We start from the raw sequence: 22,241 nt of genomic DNA, 5'->3' as shown, positions 1-22,241 counted from the left end.
ACTGGAGAAACCCTTTTCACTGCTCATGAATTTAGATAAAATGATGCCATTCAAAGTCCACAGCCATGAAGATAGGGATTCCACCTTGCTTCCTACTATGCTCTCACCAGCTGTGATTTTAAGGGAATTAAATGTTTATTAAGTGCCTTCTGTATACCAAGATGCTGGCTTATATGCTCTCCCATATGTTATCTAATATAATTTTTACAACAAATACATGAAATAGTAATTATTTTCCCTGCTTTATAAATGAGGAAACAGTGGTGCTGAGAGATTAAGCCACCCCCTAAAAGTGCATCACTAGAAAAGGGTGGAAATAGAACCCTGTTCTGATGATTCCGACACACCCTGCTCCTCTGCCTCTACACCCACTGTAGACCCTAAGATGTATATGAGTATTTAGTCATTCTGATTCATTACTCAGAGGATAAACTGATGAATGGATACACAAATTCTATGCAAAGACTTTAGCAGAAGTGTTTTCCGAGTGGTTTGGAATCAAGATAAGGATATATATATATATATATACATGACAGCTGATACTTACTGAATATGTATTGTTTTACTCTGTTCAGGCTGCTGTAACAAAGTACCATAGACTGATTGACCAGGTGGATGATAAACAACAGAAATTTGTTTCTCTAGAAGTTCTAGAAGCTGGAAGTCTAAGATCAGATTGGGTTCCCTCTTCCATGTTCCAGACTGCCAACTTCCCATAGTATCCTCACATGGTGAAAAGAGCGTGAAAGAGCTCTCTGGGAATTTTTTTATAACGGCACTAATCCCATTGATGAGGGCTCCATCCTCATAACTTAATCACCCCCAAAGGCCCCACCTCTTAATACCATCATATTGAGAGATAGGATCTCAACATATGAATTTGGGAAGACACGAACATTCAGTCCATAGCATTTACCATGCTTCAGATACTGTTCTTGGTGCTTTCTATGCATTTTCTCTTTTATTTTTCAAACAGCATAACAGAACTCACGAGGTGGATACTATTATTACCTCCATTTCGCAGGAGTGTAAACCGAGACTCAGAGGGGATAAATACCTTGCTCTAATCAGATAGCTGTTAAATAGTAAAGCCTAGATTTGTATCCAGACACTGAAACTCTAAAACAACTACAGTTGTCAACTGGGGGCTATTTTGTCCCCAGGAGATAGTTGGCAATATTTGGAAACCTTTTTGGTTGTCACAGCTATAGGGTGATACTGGCTTCTAGTGGATAGAGGCCAAGGATGTTTACAGTGCACAGAACAACTCCCAGAAAAAGAAATTATCCAGCCCCAAATGTCAATAATGGCAAGGTTGGGAACCCTGCTGTAGGACCTACCTTCAGCATTTCTTTGTACTTTACTGCCATTGAATTGGGGCAGAATCATGGAAATAATGAATATGACATCTGACATTACTGATGATTAATTCTTACCTGTATTTAATCTTACACCACTTTTTCATGGCAATGCTGATTTTAATATATAACAGCATTATGTTATCTAAATTACATCAAAATTATCTTCGCATCTTCTGTAAAATAAAAATGTCTCGTCTCACATCCAAAACTTCCTACTAAATTGGTCTGCAGTAAATCTCCTGGGAATCAGATTTTTTTTTAAAGTTCCTCAAATGATTTTTAACATGCAGCCAAGTTGTTTTGAGAAACGTATAAAGAAAAATAGCAGAGATATTTAAAGTACGTAACACTTTCTAGTCTCCACTAAAGTAATACAGTAATGGCCCACAGTCACTGAATGCTTATTTTGTGCCTAGGACAGAGCTGAATACTTTACAGGAATTATCATACTTTAAATTCTTCAATACTTCTATCAGGTAGATGTTCTTATGGCCATTTTTACAAATGATGAAACTGAGGCATCAGAAGATTAAATAACTTGTCCAGAGCACACCACCAGTATGTGACAGAGCTGCCAGTTAACTCTAGCTCCTCCTGATTGGAAAACCCACACTGTAAACCAGTGGCTCTGAAACACGAGCATGATCAGAGCCACCTGTAGGGCCGTGAGGACGCAGATGGCTGGACCCCCTCCCACACACCCACATCAGAGGTTCTGAGTCAATACGTCTTGGGTGGGGTCTGAGAATTTGCATTTCTAACAAGTTCCCAGGTGATGCTGCTAATCCTGATGTTCTGGGGAACTATAATTTGAGAACCCCAGTGCTAAAGAGGGACAGTTTTTTATAAAATCAAGCTCTTTCTCTTTTATGACACATCTTTTGTTTAAGAAGCTTCATCTCTCATTTTTCGCCTGAATCTTAGGGGATTTTTTTTAAAAGTACTTTTCTGTCCCACTAGCTTAATGTCTTTTCATACCAGGGACAGTCTAAGTACCACATTGGTATGACAGGTGTATAATATTTGCTGTCTACAGTGGAGTGGGGTGAAGGGAGAGCCATCCAGGGGGAGAGATCAACATCCTCTTGCCTCCAGTGATAATACTCCTAACCAGAGAAAAAGAAATCCAAACAGGACAAGAAGGGACCTAAACCAATGGGAGAAAACTCCAAAGTGGCAATTAAATGCCTGACATAGGGGACGAAGGGAAAGGTAGCAGATTAGAGGAGAACAGGAAATCAAGAGAAGTTTTTTGGTCCAACCTCCTTGTTCCTACACTAAGAACCAATTATGATTAAATAAAGGGCAAAAAGAGGTAAGAGATTTTTTTCTTAGCCTGCTCTCATCTCTGCTAAGTAGCAGCAAGCAAATAAGTCAACATGCCCCAAAGATGAGCTATCAAAGTGAAACATGAGTTAAAGGCAATGGTGGGAGTAGGCGGTGAGAATTATATCTGGTCCCCCAGTGCCACAGTCAGTCAGCAGCAATACACTCACCCACTAACCGACTCCATACATTTTATTGAATCTCTACGAGACGTTGAGAGAAACACAAAGAGAGGGTTTTATCCCTCAGGAGCTTACAGTCAAGGTGAAAGGTGAACCTATAAACAGGATTAATGAAGAACACCAGGACCAAATGAGTGGCAGAGACATAGGAGGAGCCTAGGGTAATCACCATGATTGGAGTGGGCAGGGGATGCGTTGCAGAGGTGATGGGCGTTGAGCTGGGTCTTCAAGAATAGGTCAGATGTGGGTAGTTGGAGCACAGTGGAGAGAGGCCCTCAGCAGGGTCGAGGAGGAGAGAGGAGCGTCATGGAAAAGGCAGAGAAGTGAGGAATTTGGGGCCGACTTTCAAGGTAGATGGATGGATTTGGCCCTGGATCATAGGGTAAGTACCTGAAGACAGGGCTGACCCAGGCTGCAAAAAGCCAGACCAAAGAGGAGAATGGGTTTGTCTTGTGGACCCTGGAGGGCTGGAAAGTTTTTGATAAGGAGAGCGTTGTGATAACACTATAACTCTAGGTAAATTCCAACCATTTCTTCCTTTCCTTCCTGACCATACACCCCGTATTCAGGCTGGATTCCCCCCTCGTACTTCTATCTCCAATCCTGCCCTTTGTTTGTGGGGCATGGGCATGCTCTGTGCATCAAGGTGCCATTGAGTCTGTTTCAGTGTTCTTTGGTACCAATTTCCTGGCTCTCCAGAGCAGGAGCTGGATTTTTTTTCAAGGCTCAGGAGGCATGAGGAGGTATAAGTTTCTAACCCAGGATTTGGCTTCCAGCATCATACGAGTTGTGCCTATAAATTTCGTTCCACGCAAGGTAGCGTTTACTAACCTTTAAGTAGTTCACAGAGAACAATTCAGCCTTCCCATTTGAATGGTAACACATGAAATATTTGGTATCCCCCAAGTCTGTTTACTTTCTGACTTAAAAAAAAATGGTTTTAAATAGCTTTCTTACCTATCCTCATTACCAACAGGTCTTCTAAAAGTATTATTCCTGCTATTATATAGAAAATGACAATTATAATGGAAGAATTTAAATAGGATTAAATCCAAGGTTGTTTTTTGTTGTTGTTCTTTCCTTTCTCTTTTTTTTTTTTTTTGGCCACACCATGTGGCATGTGGGATCTTAGTTTCCCACCAGGGATCAAACCCGTGCCTGCTGCACTGGGAGCGTGGAGTCTTAACCACTGGACTGCCAGGGAAGACCCTAAATTCATAGGTTTTAAATACACACTGGAGTGCGAACTCCATCTTATTTGTTTCCCAGTGTCTAGTACAAATAATATTAATTATTAATTAATATGTATTGGCTAAATGAACAAATAATAACCAGAGTCAACAGCCAAAATGCATGTCTCGGAGATAAGCAAAGACAAGAAGATTCATTTTCAAGTATATTTGCTGAATTTCCAATATGTACCAGACACGGTGCTAAGGGCTTTCACATTTCCTCCTCATACAACTCAAGTGGGCAGATGTTATGATCTTATGTTAGAGATATGTAACCTGAGGCACAGAAAAAGTTTAGTAACTTACCCAAGAATCCCAAACCAGGTGTTCTAATTCAAATCTAATTCAAACTCCAAGCTTCTGTCCTTGAGTTTTTCCCAGATTTATCTAATTATAGCAAATACCTGAGTGCTTATTACTCTCGCTTCTCACTTCAAGCTCTCCTCAGAAGATTCTGACTCAGTAGTTGGTGGGGGTCAGGAATCTATGGCTCTGGTGATTCTGAGAAACATTTCAGGGGTCTTCAGTCCCAGCTGCCCATTGGAATCATGTTGGCAACGTTTAAAAACTCCACATGCCTTGGCCCTGCTCTAAACAAATCAACGGGAAGTAAGAGAGAAATCCCTAGGCCTCGATATTTTTTAATTCTCCAGATCATTCCAGTGGGCATCCAGAGCTGAGAACCACTGGGCTCAGCTCTACTATACTGACAATAATATTTAAGGGGTTTACCCAGCCTCCTCTAAGCACCTCTCCACCCCTTGCCTTTCTTCCCATACAGTGTGGGCCAGGAAAAAAGCCAAAATACTTAAATGAAAAGAGGAACAGAAGGGAAGGAGATCAAGAAACCATTTGTGACAAGTGATTAGGGAAAAAAAATGAGAGCTGTCGAAAGTGGTAGGGGGAGGTGAGGGGTGAAGAGAAAGGTTTGAGATTCATCACTGAAACAATTTACTAACTCTTAAGTGGAAGTTACACAAAGCTGTCACTCATGTGAGCATATTGCTCTCAAGTAAAGATCACGCACTTTTCTGTGGAAGTCAAAGCAATTTTTACAAACTCATATATTTATCCTTCCTTGTGACAAGGCTTGAAGATCAGAAATTCTGTCTGGGGACTTCCCTGGTGGCGCAGTCATTAAGAATCCTCCTGCCAATGCAGGGGACACGGGTTCGATCCCTGGTCCGGGAAGATCCCACATGCCGCGGAGCAACTAAGCCCATGCGCTACAACTACTGAGCCTATGCTCTAGAGCCCGCAAGCCACAACTACTGAGCCCATGCACCACAACTATGGAAGCCCACGCACTCTAGGTCCTGCGTGCCGCAACTACTGAGCCTGCATGCAGCAGCTACTGAAGCCTGTGCGCCTAGAGCCCGCTCACCACAACTAGAGAAAGCCCATGCGCAGCCAAAAAGAAAAGTTAAAAAAATATAAAGAAATTCTGTCTGTGTCTTCATCGTTCTTATTTTACAAGTGGGAGTACTGAGGCATGCTGGGAGAATGAAGTCCCCAAACTGGTTCCCAGGCTTTGTTGCCACCTCTGCTGTAAGGGGTGCATATTTTCTCTGCCTGTAAAATACTCATGGGCATAGACAACTACAATGCGATATTTGGGAAAACAGAAATATGGAATACCTTTATGCCATCCTTCCAAACAACTGGAGGGTCCAAAACAATTGGAGCAAGTTAATATGACGGAAATTTATGTTATACTTTGATAATCAGAAATAACTTCAGTTACGTGGCATATGCCTATTGGATCTGTTTCCAAAGGGATGAAAACAAAGGAGAAGTGAAGTGCAGAAATTGTAGGTATCTACACACTTCTGGTGGGAGAAAATGACGTTTTAAAACTGCTGATTGTGATCTAGCAAGTGCTGCATTCCTTTGTATCAAAAAGAAAAACCAGGGCTTCCCTGGTGGCGCAGTGGTTGAGAGTCCGCCTGCCGATGCAGGGGATACGGGTTCATGCCCCAGTCCGGAAAGATCCCACATGCTGCGGAGCGGCTGGACCCGTGAGCCATGGCCGCTGAGCCTGCGCGTCTGGAGCCTGTGCTCCGCAACGCGAGAGGCCACAACAGTGAGAGGCCCGCGTACCGCAAAAAAAGAAAAAAAAAGAAAATAGAAAAGAAAGAAAAACCAGTGTTCTCCCTCCTGCCTTCCTCGCCTGGGCAGTCCTTCACCCTCACTTAATGAAACGGAACAGGTGATGCCTTTAACTCCTCTTTCATTTAATCTCATTAATGCAGTCTGTTGGGATTCTCATTGTAGGGTAACATAGGGACAGTCGCGTTAGACCTCTAATGAAAAGTGCAATATTTTTCGATTAGACTTTTAATTGCTACGTGAAAATGTGTGAGGATGAGCTGAAAACCAAAGCTGAGGCCACTGGTGAGTTTTGCATTTTCTTCTTTCTTCTGACACTTAGCTGTACGAACCATCCTTCAGGCAAGACAGTAAGCGTTTATAAGCTCTCGGCAAAATAAAGTGATGGCTAAGTGCGGGAACAATAAAATATTTTCTGACTTGAGCATGTATGTAATAAATAAGTCACTCAGGCTTTATTTTACACTGGAGAACATATTTATATATAAATAGTATTATATCCTAGAGCAAATTACCAAACACATAAGTTTTGAGACTGAATTCATGTGGTCATCTGCCCATTACACTAACATGAGGTTAACAGTGTGAACATCCATGTCACAATTTTGTCGCTTTGATTTTAGCCATTGTCATTACTATTGTTAAGATCATTTTACTTTTCTAATTTTTTTAAGATTTTTTTTTAAATTGGTTTATCAATATATTATGGCAGGTACTTTCTCATATGTAAGAAATCTGTTTTCAAAAAAAATTCTATTTGGTTGAATGATTATTAACAGGTGAATTATGTTTGGGTTTTTCTTCTAAATTTTTTGTAAGTAAAGTAGTACATAGTTCCCTAAACACACATTATCTCATAGCATAGAGAGATTTTTGAGCATTCACTTTAAAAATATTTCAGGTCAAGATGGTGCATGATTTTTTTTGTTAGTACTAGAACAACAGTTGGAAATATTAACATGTAAATTGATATAATTGTTCGTTTCAAATCATATAAGCCTAAAAATTGTTCAAAAAAAGTTACTAAGCAAATTAAAACTCCTAAAATATTATATTAACTCAGAAGTACATTTTTCCACAATGCTAGAGCTTCCTAGTGCCTGTATTTTTAGAAAAGAATAGCTATTGTTTCAAGGCAATTATTCACTGATTCCAGAATATATATATTTAAAGACTTTATTCATGAAATAAGCCATTACCAGCAGATTGCAGTTCTGACATCAATGGAATCTTTAAACAACGATTTATCCTTCCTATTGACAGATTTACTCAGGATATTGTTGTATTGTTGTTTAGAAATTAATAACACTGGACGTATTAATGTCTATGTACTTAATCCTCTTTGGGTCTGAATTACAATTAGCACAGGCTGACAGGTAAACTTAAATGTTCCTTTCTCCCTTGATTTGGTGTTAAAAAAACAAACAAACATGAATTTGTCTTCTATTGTAAAGTTACATAGAACACTTTAATTTTAGGAGCTTATAGGTGTGTGTGCGCATACACACACACCCCCCTCATTTTTTAAATGAACTGTATGAACAAATGTGCCTTTACATTTTAAAGACAACCAGATATTTTACTTTCCTCTTAAATTTTAGTGGAATTAAAAGGAATATTCCAGATTAAAGCTGCAGCTTTTTTTCAAGTTACTACGGTAGAAATTTTAGTGTTGTGCTTAGCAACTGGTTTTCACCAGTCTTTTTCCTCTATTATTTCCCCCCAAATAAATATTTCTGCTGCTTTGAAGTAATTCAAGCCTCTAAAGAAAATACTCAGAAAAGCTCCACTTTTTCCTACCAATTTAGACCACCTGGTAGCATCAAAATGCCTTTGGTAGAAATTAATGTATAAGAAACACAGCTAACGAACGGAGCAGCCATAAACATCTCCGTGCAAATGTTGTTATAAACTATCAAGCAATGATTATGAATTTGCTGCTTGTAGAAAAACAGTTCAAACGAAACTTGTGAAAATGAAATTTGAAAATCAGGGAATCTGTTCTTAGTACTTGGTCATCGTTGTTCACAGAACTCCCTCACCAGCTTACGTAAACACTGAATAAAGCTGTTAGGGATTACGTGCAGCATGATGGATCTGATGAGCTCAAAAATAAGATAGCTTGGGTCCTATAATATTTAGGATTATGCCGGTAATCTCTTTAGGGAAAGTGTGCAGTATCAGCAGAAAGGCACTTTAGTCTTCAAGGGAGCTAGGCACTCATAATTCTATATTTGTTGAGTGGCTAAGCCTTTGCCTACCTTGATATAGGGCCTGTGTGATGTTTGGAATAGGGTGAAATTATAAGAAGGGGCTTACTGGAGTGACATCCCAAGTTATCATTTTACCCCTAAAATAATTTCTGGTGCTGCATACAGGTGAGAATACATTCGTTTAAATTCTAGGTGTCTCCTTTTTTGAAAAAGGCTGTCTATATAAGGATGAACTAAACCCAAACGTGTCTTTCTCCAACCTCTGAACTTGTTCTTGTCTCTAGAGATGAAATAAAAATTACGATTGTTTTTTCAATTCTATAATTTCTTTTCAAAATTCAATTCAGAAACAATGGAGACTGAGTTGCAAGTTTGCTAGAACATAAATGATATAGAAATGTAATTCTCAATGCAGAAACTTACAATATATTTTTCTATTGTAGCATTGTCTATGTTAAAAACAAAACCAAATCTCTTGCAGTTAATCCAAAAAATGAGTTCCTAAAATCTGAGTTCTTATAGAAAGATCACTGGTATCCAGGTGTTCTCCCATAAGTGAAAGATCCCTCATGTCATGTTGGAGTGCCCATTCAAATGAATTTTTCCCTACGTCAACCCTCTGATGGCAAAGAAAGTCTTTGGGGCTAATGGTAGTGACTGTTCTTTTTCCATTTCATTCTCTCTCTCTCTCTCTCTCTCTCTCTCTCTCTCTCTCTGACACACACAAAACTGGTGTAAATATCTCACCTATGTTCTAAAGTTTGTTTATGTAGTTATTTGCTGCATCCATGGCTAAGGGCATGTTTAAAAAAAAAACATAAGTGTTTATAAATATGTAAGAGGGATAAATTATAATACTGTTCAGTTTTTGACCATCCAAGCAGACTGTAGGACATTATGAGCCAGTTAAATCAAGCTCTTATTACATTAGGAAGAAAAATGTTAATATGGTGCCAACATTCTGATCTTATATGGACGTTGTCCTCATGTGGGACAAGAATCCACCAAGTATCTCATGCAAAGATGAGATGCCACGTTTATTTCACAAGGTTTCTCTTTTCAAGAACGAAGGCATTGAAATTGGATTCTGATCACTGTATTTTAGACTATGTCCTCACCTTTGCCCCTGTAGTCTTGGTTTGTCTCTTTTTTAACACACTTCAAGAGATTTGGTCTTTCTTTACCACTAAGCAGGAAGAAACTTTTTTTTTCTTCTTATTTTCAAGTTCTCTGAAAAACTTCTGAGAACTTCAGGAATGGTCTCTACCACATCTATCAATGGAAAGAGTGGGAAATAGTACTGTGTCCTTTCCACCCCACACTTCAGTTGCTTAGGGTTTTCTTGGTGTGTATGGGAGACGGAGGAGTGTTAATTAGTCTTCCTGTTTCAACCTTTGAATTGTTTACCTTCAAATATATAATTTAGTGGCTTTATTTTTATATTTCTTAGCCATGGCCCTGTTAATTGGCCTTTTCAAGTATTCTTGAAAAGAATGTAATATAGGAACCACTTCTTAGAGCAGAGTGAACAGTGAAACTGGGTTGAACCACATGAAATCACCAACGTTGACTATCTCCTTGCACAAAAGAGTGGCAAATTCATATGGTTCAGTATGATATATGTGACTACAGATAAAAGCATGATTGTTTGATAACTCTAAAAGAATTCTGCTATTTATTTTTCATTTAACCCCATTAACTACCCTGTTTACTTTCTAAGACCCAGCTCAAAAGCCACCTCGTCCATCAAATCTTGCCAGCTTTCCCTAGTTGAAATCAATGTACTTCTTCCAGGTTTAGTTTAGCATTCATCTCAGTCTGCCCTGTGTTGACGTTATGTAGACCTGTGGGGGGTTGTACAATCATTGTATTCACTTTGGAGACAGAAACTTGGTTTTGCATATATCTGTGGCCTAAAAGAAACAAATGCTTGCTCAATTGCCTTTGCTGGGGCTGTCTCAGAGGATTTTCACTACTCCATCAAAAGAAGCACTTTGAGTAATTCAATTATTTCTAATAGTTAATAGAATTTTTAGTACAGTGTTAGATTTACAGAATAATTGAGCAGAGTTCCGTATATCCACCCACCCTCTCACCTACAATTTCCTCTATTATTAATAGCTTGCATTAGTGTGATATATTAATGAACCAATTAATTAGTGAACCAATACTGACACATTATTATTTACTATAGTCCATAGTTTACATTAAGGTTCACTCTTTGTGTGGTACTGCTCTGTGGATTTCTATGAGTTTCGACAAATGCATAGACATGTATCCATCATCACAGTATCATACAGCACAGTTTCACTACCCTAACAATTCTCTGTGTTTCACCTATTTATCCCCCAAACCTGGGACAACCACTGTTTTTTTTTTTTTTTTTTTTTTTACTGACTCCAGAGTTTTGCCGTTTCCAGACTGTGCTATAGTTGGAATCATACCGTGTGTAGACTGTTCAGACTGTCTTCTTTCACTTAGCAACATATATATAAGGTTCCTCCATATCTTGTCATGGCTTGATAGCCCATTTCTTTTCAGCACTGAATAATATCCCATTGTCTGGATGTGCCATAGTGGGTTTAGCCACTCACTTATTGAAGGATGTCTTGTTTGTTTCCAGTTTGGGGTGATTATGAATAAACTTGCCATAAACATCCATTTGCAGGTTTTTGTGTAGACATAAGTTTTCAGCTCACTTGGTAAATACGTAGCAGCACAATTGCCGAGTCATATGGTAACACCATGTGGCTGTGTAAGAAACTGCTAAACTGTCTTCCAAAGGGGCTGTACTATTTTGCATTCCCACCAGCAACGAATTCCCTTTGTTCTGCATCCTCGCCAGCATTTGGTATTGTCAGTTTTTTTTAGATTTCAGTCATTCTAACAAGTGTGTTGTTTTAATTTGTAATTCCCTAATATAATATGACATTGAGCATCTTTTCATATACTTATTTTCTGTCCGTATATCTTCTTTGGTGAGGTGTCAGTTTTGGTCTTTTGCCCAGTTTTTGAAGTCTAAGAGCTCTTTGAATATTTTGCATAGAAGTCCTTCATCAGATACGTGTTTTACAATATTTTCTCTCAGTCTGTGACTTGTCTCTTCATTCTCTTAATGCAATTAGATTTTTAACATAGAAAAGCTGTAATTTTTCATCTTCTAAAAAGAGGCTTTTTTGCTCTTTTGATTTTTTCTCCAGAGAATTAACTCTGCCTGGTCACTCTGAATCATCTGTGTGACCTGGTGTGTGGAGTTTCTCCATCCCTGCCCTCCTTCAGTGAAGGTGGTGCTGCATAAACTTGAATTTCCTATTGAAGTTTTCAGCTAAATGGAGGCTAGAGAAAGGGGTTCAGAAACAAATTAAGGAACTAAAGAGAGACAAGTTTTTTCACTGCAGCACAACAACTGCTGTTTTCTTCTTTTTATAACTGGAAGGATTAGCTATCAAAGAGGATGCATGTCTTTTTTTCTTATATAAAGTTGTCTTCACAGAGAGTTGGAGCTTGAGGGCAGATACCCTGAGAGTTAAATTGTAGGAGGTCTTTCCTTTCTCTCTTCCAGAACTTCTCAAATTTTACTCTGCATCACAGAGGTTCTCTTACAGTGCAGATTCTGATTATGTTGGTCTAGGGTAGGACCTAAGTGCCCACATTTCTATCAAGCACCGAAGCCATGTCAGTGCTGCTGGTCAGGGACCACACTTTGAGTAGCAGATCTCAAGACAGCACTATGATAGAGGAGAGGAATGTGATGAGTATCCATCATGACTATTGAACTCTATGTTAACTAATCGGCTTCCGTGAGACGGGGCAGCATTCCAAATGTTTCATTTCCAGAATTACCATGGCTAGCTGAAATGAGTTCATTTCTGTTTCAAACACTGTTTGACCTTCTTAGATTTAACAAAAGAAGAAAACTTGGTGCAATTCCATTTCTAAAATAGAAAAACTGTTTTTTAATCTTCTCAAGAGAGGCTTTTTCACACTGAGGATCCAGAGAGTGAGCTAGCATCCAGAACCCCAAAAGGGAGTCCACAGAAGAGGGGGGACACACTGCCATGCAGTCTTGTAACATGAAGAAGATGTAGGCACAGCTGACAACCATTAAATCTGCAAAGGAAACCGGTACACTGGATGTTCATTACAGTAATGCAAGATGTTTCTGGGAATACCCTGGCTTCTCTTTCTTCTGCCTTGGCAATTAATGACCAGAGTTTTTTTATAACTAACCCTTCAATTGTCTTACTGCCTTTTGAACAAAAGAGAAATGCCTAAAAGACAATAGCAGAATCTGCTTTTCCAGAATCCTGTAAAGTTTTTTATTTCCCGTAATGCCAGCGAAATTAAAAATTCCATCAATTCTCATAGTAGCTAAAACTGTAATTACCTGGACATCATAGAACATTTCTTATCAAATTTGAATACTGCCCTGGGAGCTTGTTACAAAGCAAATTCTGATGCAGTTGGCTTGGGCAAGTCTTCATAGTCTGCATTTCTAACATGCTCACGGGTCCTGCCGATGCAACTGGTCTACAGACCACACTGTGAGTGGTCATGGGAGATATTAACTGCTTTCAACCTGAATGATGTCAGGTCCTACACACACATTATCTCATTATAATTAACACTTTGACAGGACAAGATGTACTTAATGGGAATTAATTCAACAATTATGAGTTTAAAACCACCACGACTTACAAAAGTGATTTGCTTTGCTTCCAAGGGGGATATTTAACTTATTATCAGTAATGCTACTAATGATAATACTAATTTCTGTCATTGTTCTCTGTTGGTCTTCGTTGGTCTCATTCTCTGTTGTTTCACTCTTCTGGGGAGTCAGAGTAAGCAAGCAACTCTTTAGGGGTAAATGCTAATATGCAAAAGATAAATCAACTCCCTTCATGATAATCCTACAAATTATGCCTTTGGAAAAAATCATTTTTTGCCATTATCTTATGATAGTAATTTTTTTTTCTTACTGTAGTTTCCAGTGATATACAGTGTAGGGAATTATAGTGATATAAAAATAAGTGGTATCTTTAGATCATTCAGAAGCTGTCTATCAACTGAATAGAACAGAAAGTTCACACAGACCACCACCCTGAATACTACAGAGAAGAGCTTGAGAAGAAAGAGTGACCCCAAATACTGATAGATGTGAGGGCATTCCAGTAGGAATTAGAGTACACTGAATTTCATGCACTGTATTTGGTATTTAAGCAGGATGCTGGGATTAAGATACTCTGTGCCCTGATGAGATAAACGAGAACACAAACCTGATCCAATATCTGGAATCTTTTCAAATTAACCACATAACATGGTACAAGGGCAAAGGCTCAAAGACTTTTTACTTTTTTCCTGAGGGTCTCATTTTTCCACACTTTCATCCCACCCCAATTTGGAGCTATTTTCTGATAAATCAAAGTTACAGTGGAACCAGATTTCAGGAATACCTGCTTCATCTTTTGGGGCTGTTGCTATGTGATATCATAAAGTTTTGTACCTAATAGAGGTAGACACTTAATCTGCCAATGAGAGAGGAAAAGAGTACAAACAGGGATTTTAATTCAGATTTGCCACAAATGATACATGAGATACAATCTAAGTAGGAGATACAACTTGGGCTACTGAGACCATCTGCAAAAAGATTTTTAACCAAAATAGTCATCTGTATTGGAAACTTTTACATATGCAAATTGTGCTTCACTCAGACATTAAGAGTTCTTCCCGCACTGCCCACTTTTAGCATAACTGTAAAATTCTGGGAAGGAGGAACTGGCAGGCAAACCCAGTGTCCAGGAATGGGAGTTATCCTGGTTATGGGTAGATGCTTCATATTTCCCTTAAGAAAACAAAAGATGCTGCAAGTATAGCCCCCAAACAAAAGCCGGGAAATATAGAGAGAACTACTGGTCACTCCTTAGTATTTTCAGATTCTGGCCTTATCCCAGGATCTTATTTCCTTTGCAGGTGGCTTACGTGCTACAGAGAATTCCTTGTTAATAATTTGATTCATTTAATTCTCAATGCGAGCCTTTTATCATATCAGGATCACCAGGGAGCCTTTTTCAAAATACATATCCACTCCAGTCTTGAGATTTTGATTTCTTCTCCTCACCCCAAATATGGAAAATCAGTATTACTTAAAGCCTCTTTCATAAAAGGGAGTGCCAAATCTTTTGGTTTTACTGAAAGAAAAAAAATTAGGACTGTTGCTTTAAGGAGTTATAAGAATTCTCTTTCAGGCTCCATAGAAAATATTTTAAAAGAAGTATGACCTGGACTCTGTCCTCAATGGATTTAAAATGGCCAGAATATAAAAATGGCCGGGCTGAGGTATAAGAGTTGGAATGGTAAGAAAGGAGAGCCACAGGAGCTCACACAGTCAAAAATGTTTCCACCAACCAGAAAGTGCGTAAAAGGTCCATTATTACTACCATTCCTTACGGATGCTTTTAACAGTTAAGGTATTTTGATGAATCAAAGTGATTCATTTTCTAGTTAACGCATTAGCCCGGATTAGTTTATTTAACCTTGATACCTGGTGTCACAGCTGGAGCTTCTGAAGGAGTAGAACTAAAGATATGTATATTTTGAGAAGCAGGGAGAATGAAAAGCATGGTGGCTTTGTGTGATGCTGTGTTAAGGGCCCCTCAGCAAGGAAGGGCCTTCAGGAGTACTCCAGGGTGAGAACTGCCATCTTCAAAGAGGGAGACAAATTTGGATTACTACCCTGCAATCGTTGAATAGGACCTGCCTGCCAAATCAGGGGATATTAAGTTAGTTGTGCTTCATGAATTATTCTAATATGAAGTAAAACATCAAATTATTTTAAATCTTCCCTGATACTCTTTGATGCTATAAGAATATCATTTCCAAATAAACAATATATGATTGCTTTTATAAACAAAAAAATTTAATTGGTAAATAAAAATTAACTACAGTCTCCACAAAGGCTTACCGATAGAAAAATGTAAGACAAAGGACGATATAAGAAATTGAAAACCTGATAAATGAGCACATCTGAAGCCATCTCTCAGGGCACTGCAGCCCATTTAAATTCGTCTCACAGAGGCTATTGTTGAATTAATCTATGAGTCCAGCAAAAGTATGGAAGTTGAACTCCCTCCTCAGCCTCTATCACCTTCATTGTCACAGCTGGTGAGGTCCAAGCCACCAAATCCTCCCTAGATGTTCAGTTTGAAACCACGGTAAATAGCTTGTCTCTAGATCCGCAGTCACCGAAAGACAATCGCACAGGAAACAATGACTGGTGTAATGGCAAGACATTTAGAAATGGCAAACATTGGAGCAATAATGTGATGTGTTGTCGTAATTAGTGTCTGAAATACCCTGCCTTGAAGATGTGCTTTATAAAATACATAGTGTGAACTGTGAATCTGTAGCTCAGAAGCAGTTTATTTTAAATGAGAGAAAAGGAGAAGGATTCGTACTTTAAATTATTTAAATTTATATTCACCTATAATAAACCTCAGATGATCTATTCTGCCATAGTAGGTAAAAATGGTCATAGATTTTCCAAACTGATAACCCCTTCCCACACAACAGGCTTACACATACACACTTTTAAGTGACTTCTTTCTCTTTAAAGATACCGTTAAAATGTTTATGGTTCTTCAGGATTACATGTTGAGCTAGAATTATAAATATGTATAAATATGCAGATGCTCTATCGAATCATTCCTTATCCCATTTGTATTTCCGAAGTTGTGTAAGATAACCTTTGTGGCTTTCCAGAACATCTTCTCACACCCCAGGGGGCAAATTACCTCTATTTTCATTTCCTTTAGACTTAGATCATTTTATAATTAAGAACTTATTGAAGCAGATTCTCCCCATGTGTAAGTTACTCCCTGGGGAGTAATTTATGCAAAGAGCACCTCTGACTTAATATCATATAAACCTAACAACTGTACAATGGATACCTGGGATTTTTAGTCAATTTTGCAATCATTGTAAAAAATCCACAGTTGGAAAGGTTACACTGGGAAAAAAAAAAAAAAGACAAAACCTGGAACAAAAAGCTTATAGTGTCATTTGTTTGGGTTTTTTAATGATTAGATTTTTTAATAAGGGAATAATAATGTGGCTTGTCATATTTTTTGTCCAAAAACATCAGAAATAATGATGTTTTTGATGGTGATGATGAAGATTGACATTTTGTAGCTCTTTACTCTTTTCAGGGTACTTCCACATAAAATATCTCATTTAATCCTCACACCTCTATGAAGTTTGTCAGCTAAGCTTTACAAACCAGAAAACAAGATCAGAGATTTTTTTTCTTGGTCATGGGCCCAATCATTAACAGATTAGGTACTAGAATCCAGGGGGACAGAACAGAATAGAGTGACATCAAATCTCACATTTTTTTCATATCCCACAATTTTGAAGACAAATCCTAGTTCATATATAAAATCAGAAGCAAATAGAAACACTTAGTCTAATAAGTATTTTAGTTGAATTTGTCTCTTCTCCTGATATTTTTATCATTATCTCTTTAACTGGTGCTATTGGAATAATATAGGAATTCAAAATTGTATTTGTATTTTATCTTTGTGAGAAGCAGAGAAACGGTTACTGAATGAAATCTCAGGAAAATCAGCTAATTTCCCGTCATCATTTCCCGAGTCACCTCAAAGGCGTCATTAACCACCTGTATCCTCAGTTTTCTCATATGAAAAATAGGGACATAACTGAATTTTTTGCTTATAAAGATGATTTGAACTTACTGCGAAATATTTAATTTAAACAAAATTTAATGTGCTCCCCTAAAGCTAAGTATTATTTTTTTAATGAAAACAATAAAAAGAGGGTTATGTCTTGCATTTATTTGTTTTGTATATTCAAGGGTGAGAAACTGTAGAAAAGCATCCAAGTGGCAGATTGATGTATAAAGCATTTTGAAGCATATTTTGCATAATTATTTTAAATTGGGAGAAGGAATAGCAGATCTTCCTACTGTGTATAATTTTAACAACACTGAGAATACTATCAGTGACGTAGGAATTACTACATTCTAAATAAAGTTTATATCATGGATTCATCCATAACCTCAAAGCTGATGGCTTAAAATCATCTTTCCAAGAGATTCTATACACGGGTGTCTACAAGACATGACACCAAATTGCACACATGCAAAATGGAAATCCCGTGCCTCACCATATTCCACAAAGGAATTAGCTTACCAACCAACCATGTATGTCAAACCTACGATTTAATCTTACACCCAAGGCTAGGAAGCTAGAAGTCACCTTTGATTCTTCATCAGTTTCCACCTCTGTATCCTTTCTTTCTTTTATCTTCTCACCTCTTCCATCGAGCTGTCTTTCTGTTTGCTTCTTCCTCTCCATTTATCCTGCCACCGATGTAATTCACACCTTCAGCTCCTAACACCCAGGTTAGGAATAGTCTTTTAGTTAGTCTTCCATTTGTGTCTGGTTAACCTGCCAAACTCACCTTTCTAAAGTACCCAAACCATCACTTTCATCATTTCTTCATTCACTTCTTTGATTCCTTATGGCCAGTGATGTCAGGTGAAAATTCCTCTGCCTAACTCCCAAGAGCTTGATAATCTGACATCATTCCCTCTATCCAACCATATGGCCCAAGTTTCCATTAGAACCAAGTTGCTTGTCTCAGCGATCACAAGCCACAATCATTCGGGGCCTCCTTCATTCCATTCTGCTTGCAGAAATGCCTTTTGCCTTGTACTTCCTACACAGTATTCAAAATCAGAATGTCTTCATCTCCAATGAAGTTATTTCAGTTCCTATTGAAGTAATAGTACCCATATGCTTTATTATTTTTCCCCTGATATCGCCATGTATTCATTTAGTTTTATTAAATTATTAGTGTCATTAGTATATCTTATCTTGTGTCAACAACCTTTATTATTTTAGTGGATATATAGATGCTTAATAAATATTGAACTGATTCATCATTGGCATTTTCACAAGTAATCATCCAACCACTTAATGTATAAAGTCACCTCCACCCCTTCCAGTTTCCCTTATTTACTTATGTAAAATAATATTGAAATAAGGCAATGTGATCATTCTCAGTGACTTAATGTTTGAAGTGCAAAATAAGAAAACCAAAGCCACAGGTTCAAGGGATTTTTAAGTCACACTACATGAAGGTCAAGTTCAAAAAAAGGAGAAAACAGTGAAAGCCAAAGTTTAGAAAGCTTCTGGTCCCTGGTTATATTTTTTAGTTTGAGGAAAACAAAACAAACAATGGTAAATGGATGCCCTTTACTTAGAAGAAGCAGCTGGGGGCCGTTCAAATAGAAGTGGGTGATCTCACAGCCCCACCCCCATCCTAGTGTCTTCAAACACTGAGCCATGGCGGGGAGAGGTGGGAAGGGAGATCGGAGGGCGAAAAGAAAACAACTCCGTAAGCTCAAAAATGTCTGTTTTCCCCTTTCAGCACAAATTGAAGTGATACCATGCAAAATTTGTGGCGATAAATCCTCTGGGATCCACTACGGAGTCATCACGTGTGAAGGCTGCAAGGTATGGGACTTTAACTCAGTACTGCCAACAGCATCCGCGTTTGCCTCAGGCATCTGTGTACTTCACAGTGCAAGAGGTGACACCTTTTGAAAGGCCTGCTAAAGGTTTCTTGTGCCTGCTGCTGACACTCAGGAATTCTTGCTTGGTGGGTGGGTGGGTTGATTTTCTGTTCTTTGGCCTTTTACGTTTTTGTCATTGTCTAACTCATCAGCAGGTGCTTAAAAATGGATTAACATTTAAAAGCTTCAATTATTCACATTTACAGAGCTATAAATACTGATTTGCTGTTTTAACAGTTTTGTGTCCAGTAAACTCCATCACATTTATATCAATATGAAAGGTTAAAATACAGATTATAAACTAATGGCCATGTATTTATTTATTTGCTTGAGAAAGCCGTCGAGATAGCAGTTGCAATATGCATGTGACCATCTTTTATTCTCATGTTCCAGAAAAATAAAAGAAAACTGGAAGCATGGAATGTTAAAAGTGGAGCAGATAATCTCTGATCAGTTAACAATCATCTGCCCCAACTTCATCAATGAGATCCTGAGGTCTAAACGAGATTATGTCATATGGCCAATGTCACTAATCTAGTTAGTGAAAGAACATGGTCAAAAGCATGTTTCTTTCTCTGTTTTTCATTCTCAGTCTAGTGTTCTCCTCCACAACAAATCCAACCAATTCTTCCAAAGACAAACTAATTCCTATGAGCAAGTTGATTTTTAAAACACAAAGCTGGAGGAATAGCAGTTAACATAGACTTAATCTGAAATAAGAGAAATTTGAAACTTAAGAGTAAATGTTTAAATTTAATCCTTAGAAGGAAAGAAAGGGTGAGAGACTAAATATCAAGGGGGAAATGAAAACAGTTCTGCAATTTTAAAGGGCAGTATGTAACCAGAACAAATGAAATGCAGCCTTAGTCCAGGAGGGGAAAGTGATAGACTGGCAAAGTTCTTGGCAAAAGCAATTATATTTTTGATCAAAGATGTAAGCAAAGTGAATCATTAATTTAAGGTCAGTAAACTGAAGGAGAGGCGGCACAATCAAAAATTCTAAGAACCAACTTTAATCTTATAAGACATTCAGATATAAATGAAACAAAACGTACTGTAACTCAGATACAGTACGGCAGTGTCTTCATAATAGTCTCAAAAATTATGATTCCTGGAATTGAAACTGGAGGGAAGAAAAGAAAAAGGACTAAATGAGAATAAAGTAGGAGAGGGATGCAGAGGGGGCAGAATAACATGAAATGTCCTAACCATCAACATACTGACTGGCTTTAGAGGTGATTAGCAGTAACCCATCTTTGAACATCATGAGATGTGCCTTGTATTCTGTTCTTCTGCAGACCTATAATTAAGAATTGCATGTTATTCACCTTAATGCAATTTTTTCAACTTATCACAAGACACGTTAAAGCAAAATTACGAATCAGCAATTTTTTACCCTTCTAGAATAAGTTATTACTTCCTCTGGGCAGATAGACAAACAGTTTTCTTCATAAACACTAATAATTTTGTTTTCTTTTTCTTAACTCATTTTTTATTTTTTTGGCCATGCCACGTGGCGTGCAGGATTTATTCCCCCAACCAGGGATTGAACCCATGTCCCCTGCAGTGGAAACGCAGAGTCTTAATAACTGGACCATCAGGGAATTCCCCTAAATACTAATAATTTTGGAATCAGACACCTCTCCAGTGAAATCACTTCCACCGTGTTGGTTTATTATGCAATTTTAAGAGCTCTGGTCTAGTTTACACAGTACCCATGAAAAATGTTTTGTAGCTCAATGTCAAAGTGGAAATGTTTTGTGTTTCATTGTATAAAGCCGTATTTAGAAAATGTCTGTTTTCAAAATATGAGGCTATGGTCATGTTAAGGAACTAAACATTTTAAGCAGTGATTTCCAAAAAAGATTTAACTACTGAACAAATATATTCCAACAGGTCAATAGCCAAGAACGAGTATTTAGGCTCCTGTCATCTTTTCTATTTAAAGAAGCAATCCAGGATCAAAGAACTTATGCTGTCATTTTGAAGCATATTCTGAGGTTTTAGTCAAAATGATACTGTACACCACACAACTTTTTTTTATTTCATGGAAAAACCCACATTTGTAAATATGCTACATTTTTCTCCAAATAGCAAACTCAAGAAATTCTGCTCAGACTAAGATATCAATGTCAGCACATTTAGTATCAACCTCTGAATTTTCATAATACTGTTTTCAGATCAACATAAACCACCCATTTTAAATAACATCATTTCCGCTTGTGCACTTATTCAAGTTCCTTTTCATCCAATAAAAATTTAAAACGAAATCTCTTTTTCATGCCAGAAACCTCATTTGCAGTAATGAGCAACAGATAAGCAAGAAATATCTCACAATTAATGTCAAATTGGCCTTAAATTAGGGCTGTAGCTGTGACTTCAAAAAAGTCTCTTCTGTCAACTCCTTCGCTAAGTGGCACTTAAGAGTATCCATAGGTAAAAACCACACAATTCTCTTGTAAAATGTAAATTCCAAGTCATCTTCAATCAAGACCGATGAGCCGAGGTTATGCCTTCTGACAGCTTTCACAGTATATGAAGTACATCATTTCAACCTCTGGGGGCTTAGATGGGATCTCTTGTTTAAGGGCTCCATGAGTTCATACAAACTGGCCAATTGGATATCTTATTTTGCCACCACTGGTTCATTAAATAAATAATACGCATGGATCTGTGGGGGCAAAACTAGCTCTTGTTGTTGAATGGCTTGAGGATTACAGCCACAAAACCAATTGGCACTCCTCTCTAAGGAGGTACTTGGCCACTCATCCCTTTCTGAGGCTTTTCATAAGGTTGGCCAAGCTCTCTGTTACAGTGCCTTGCCAAGCCATATGGAAGCCTGAGGCAAAAGGAAAATTGATAATTTTAATTCTGTTTTTATGTAAACTTTTGGGGAGTTTGCATTAATGTTGATTTGTAACATGTAAAATCAGTGTTAAAATGTTTATCCTGAGTACCACATCTTTTGGCAACCCTTAAATGTGTGACCAATGTGATTGCCTCACCCGTCTCACCCTAGTCCCAGCCCTGCACTATCCTCCCATTGATAGTTGAGGAAACTGTTTGACAGAAGTCAAGTGACCTCTTCCAGGCCTCTCAGCGAGATGGGCATTGCGTGACCATCCTGGACCTTTTCTAGGCTTCCTCCTTCCGAGAGATGATAGTACAGGATATCTTTTCCTAAAATTTCTCTTGGTAAATCTATTTGTAGATCACTGCTTTGT

The 22,241-nt window shown here is 38.1% G+C and overlaps 1 protein-coding gene across 1 annotated transcript in view; it reads left to right on the top strand.

The window, feature by feature from the left end:
* The window catches only part of RORB (RAR related orphan receptor B), a 184,928-nt gene that overhangs the window by 114,804 nt on the left and 47,883 nt on the right, over window positions 1-22,241 (top strand). Inside the window, exon 2 of the mRNA XM_027105680.1 lies at window positions 18,873-18,958. Within this exon, the coding sequence (XP_026961481.1) occupies window positions 18,873-18,958 (86 nt within the window). The remainder of the gene's footprint in view (window positions 1-18,872; window positions 18,959-22,241) is intronic.

This window comes from Aethalodelphis obliquidens, unplaced genomic scaffold (genome assembly GCF_003676395.1).
Source record: "Aethalodelphis obliquidens isolate GAN/ISIS:26980383/991018 unplaced genomic scaffold, ASM367639v1 scaffold7, whole genome shotgun sequence".
In the NCBI taxonomy this organism is placed as follows: domain Eukaryota; kingdom Metazoa; phylum Chordata; class Mammalia; order Artiodactyla; family Delphinidae; genus Aethalodelphis; species Aethalodelphis obliquidens.
Note: the sequence above shows the minus strand (reverse complement) of the source record. Positions and strands in the feature narration are given on the sequence as shown.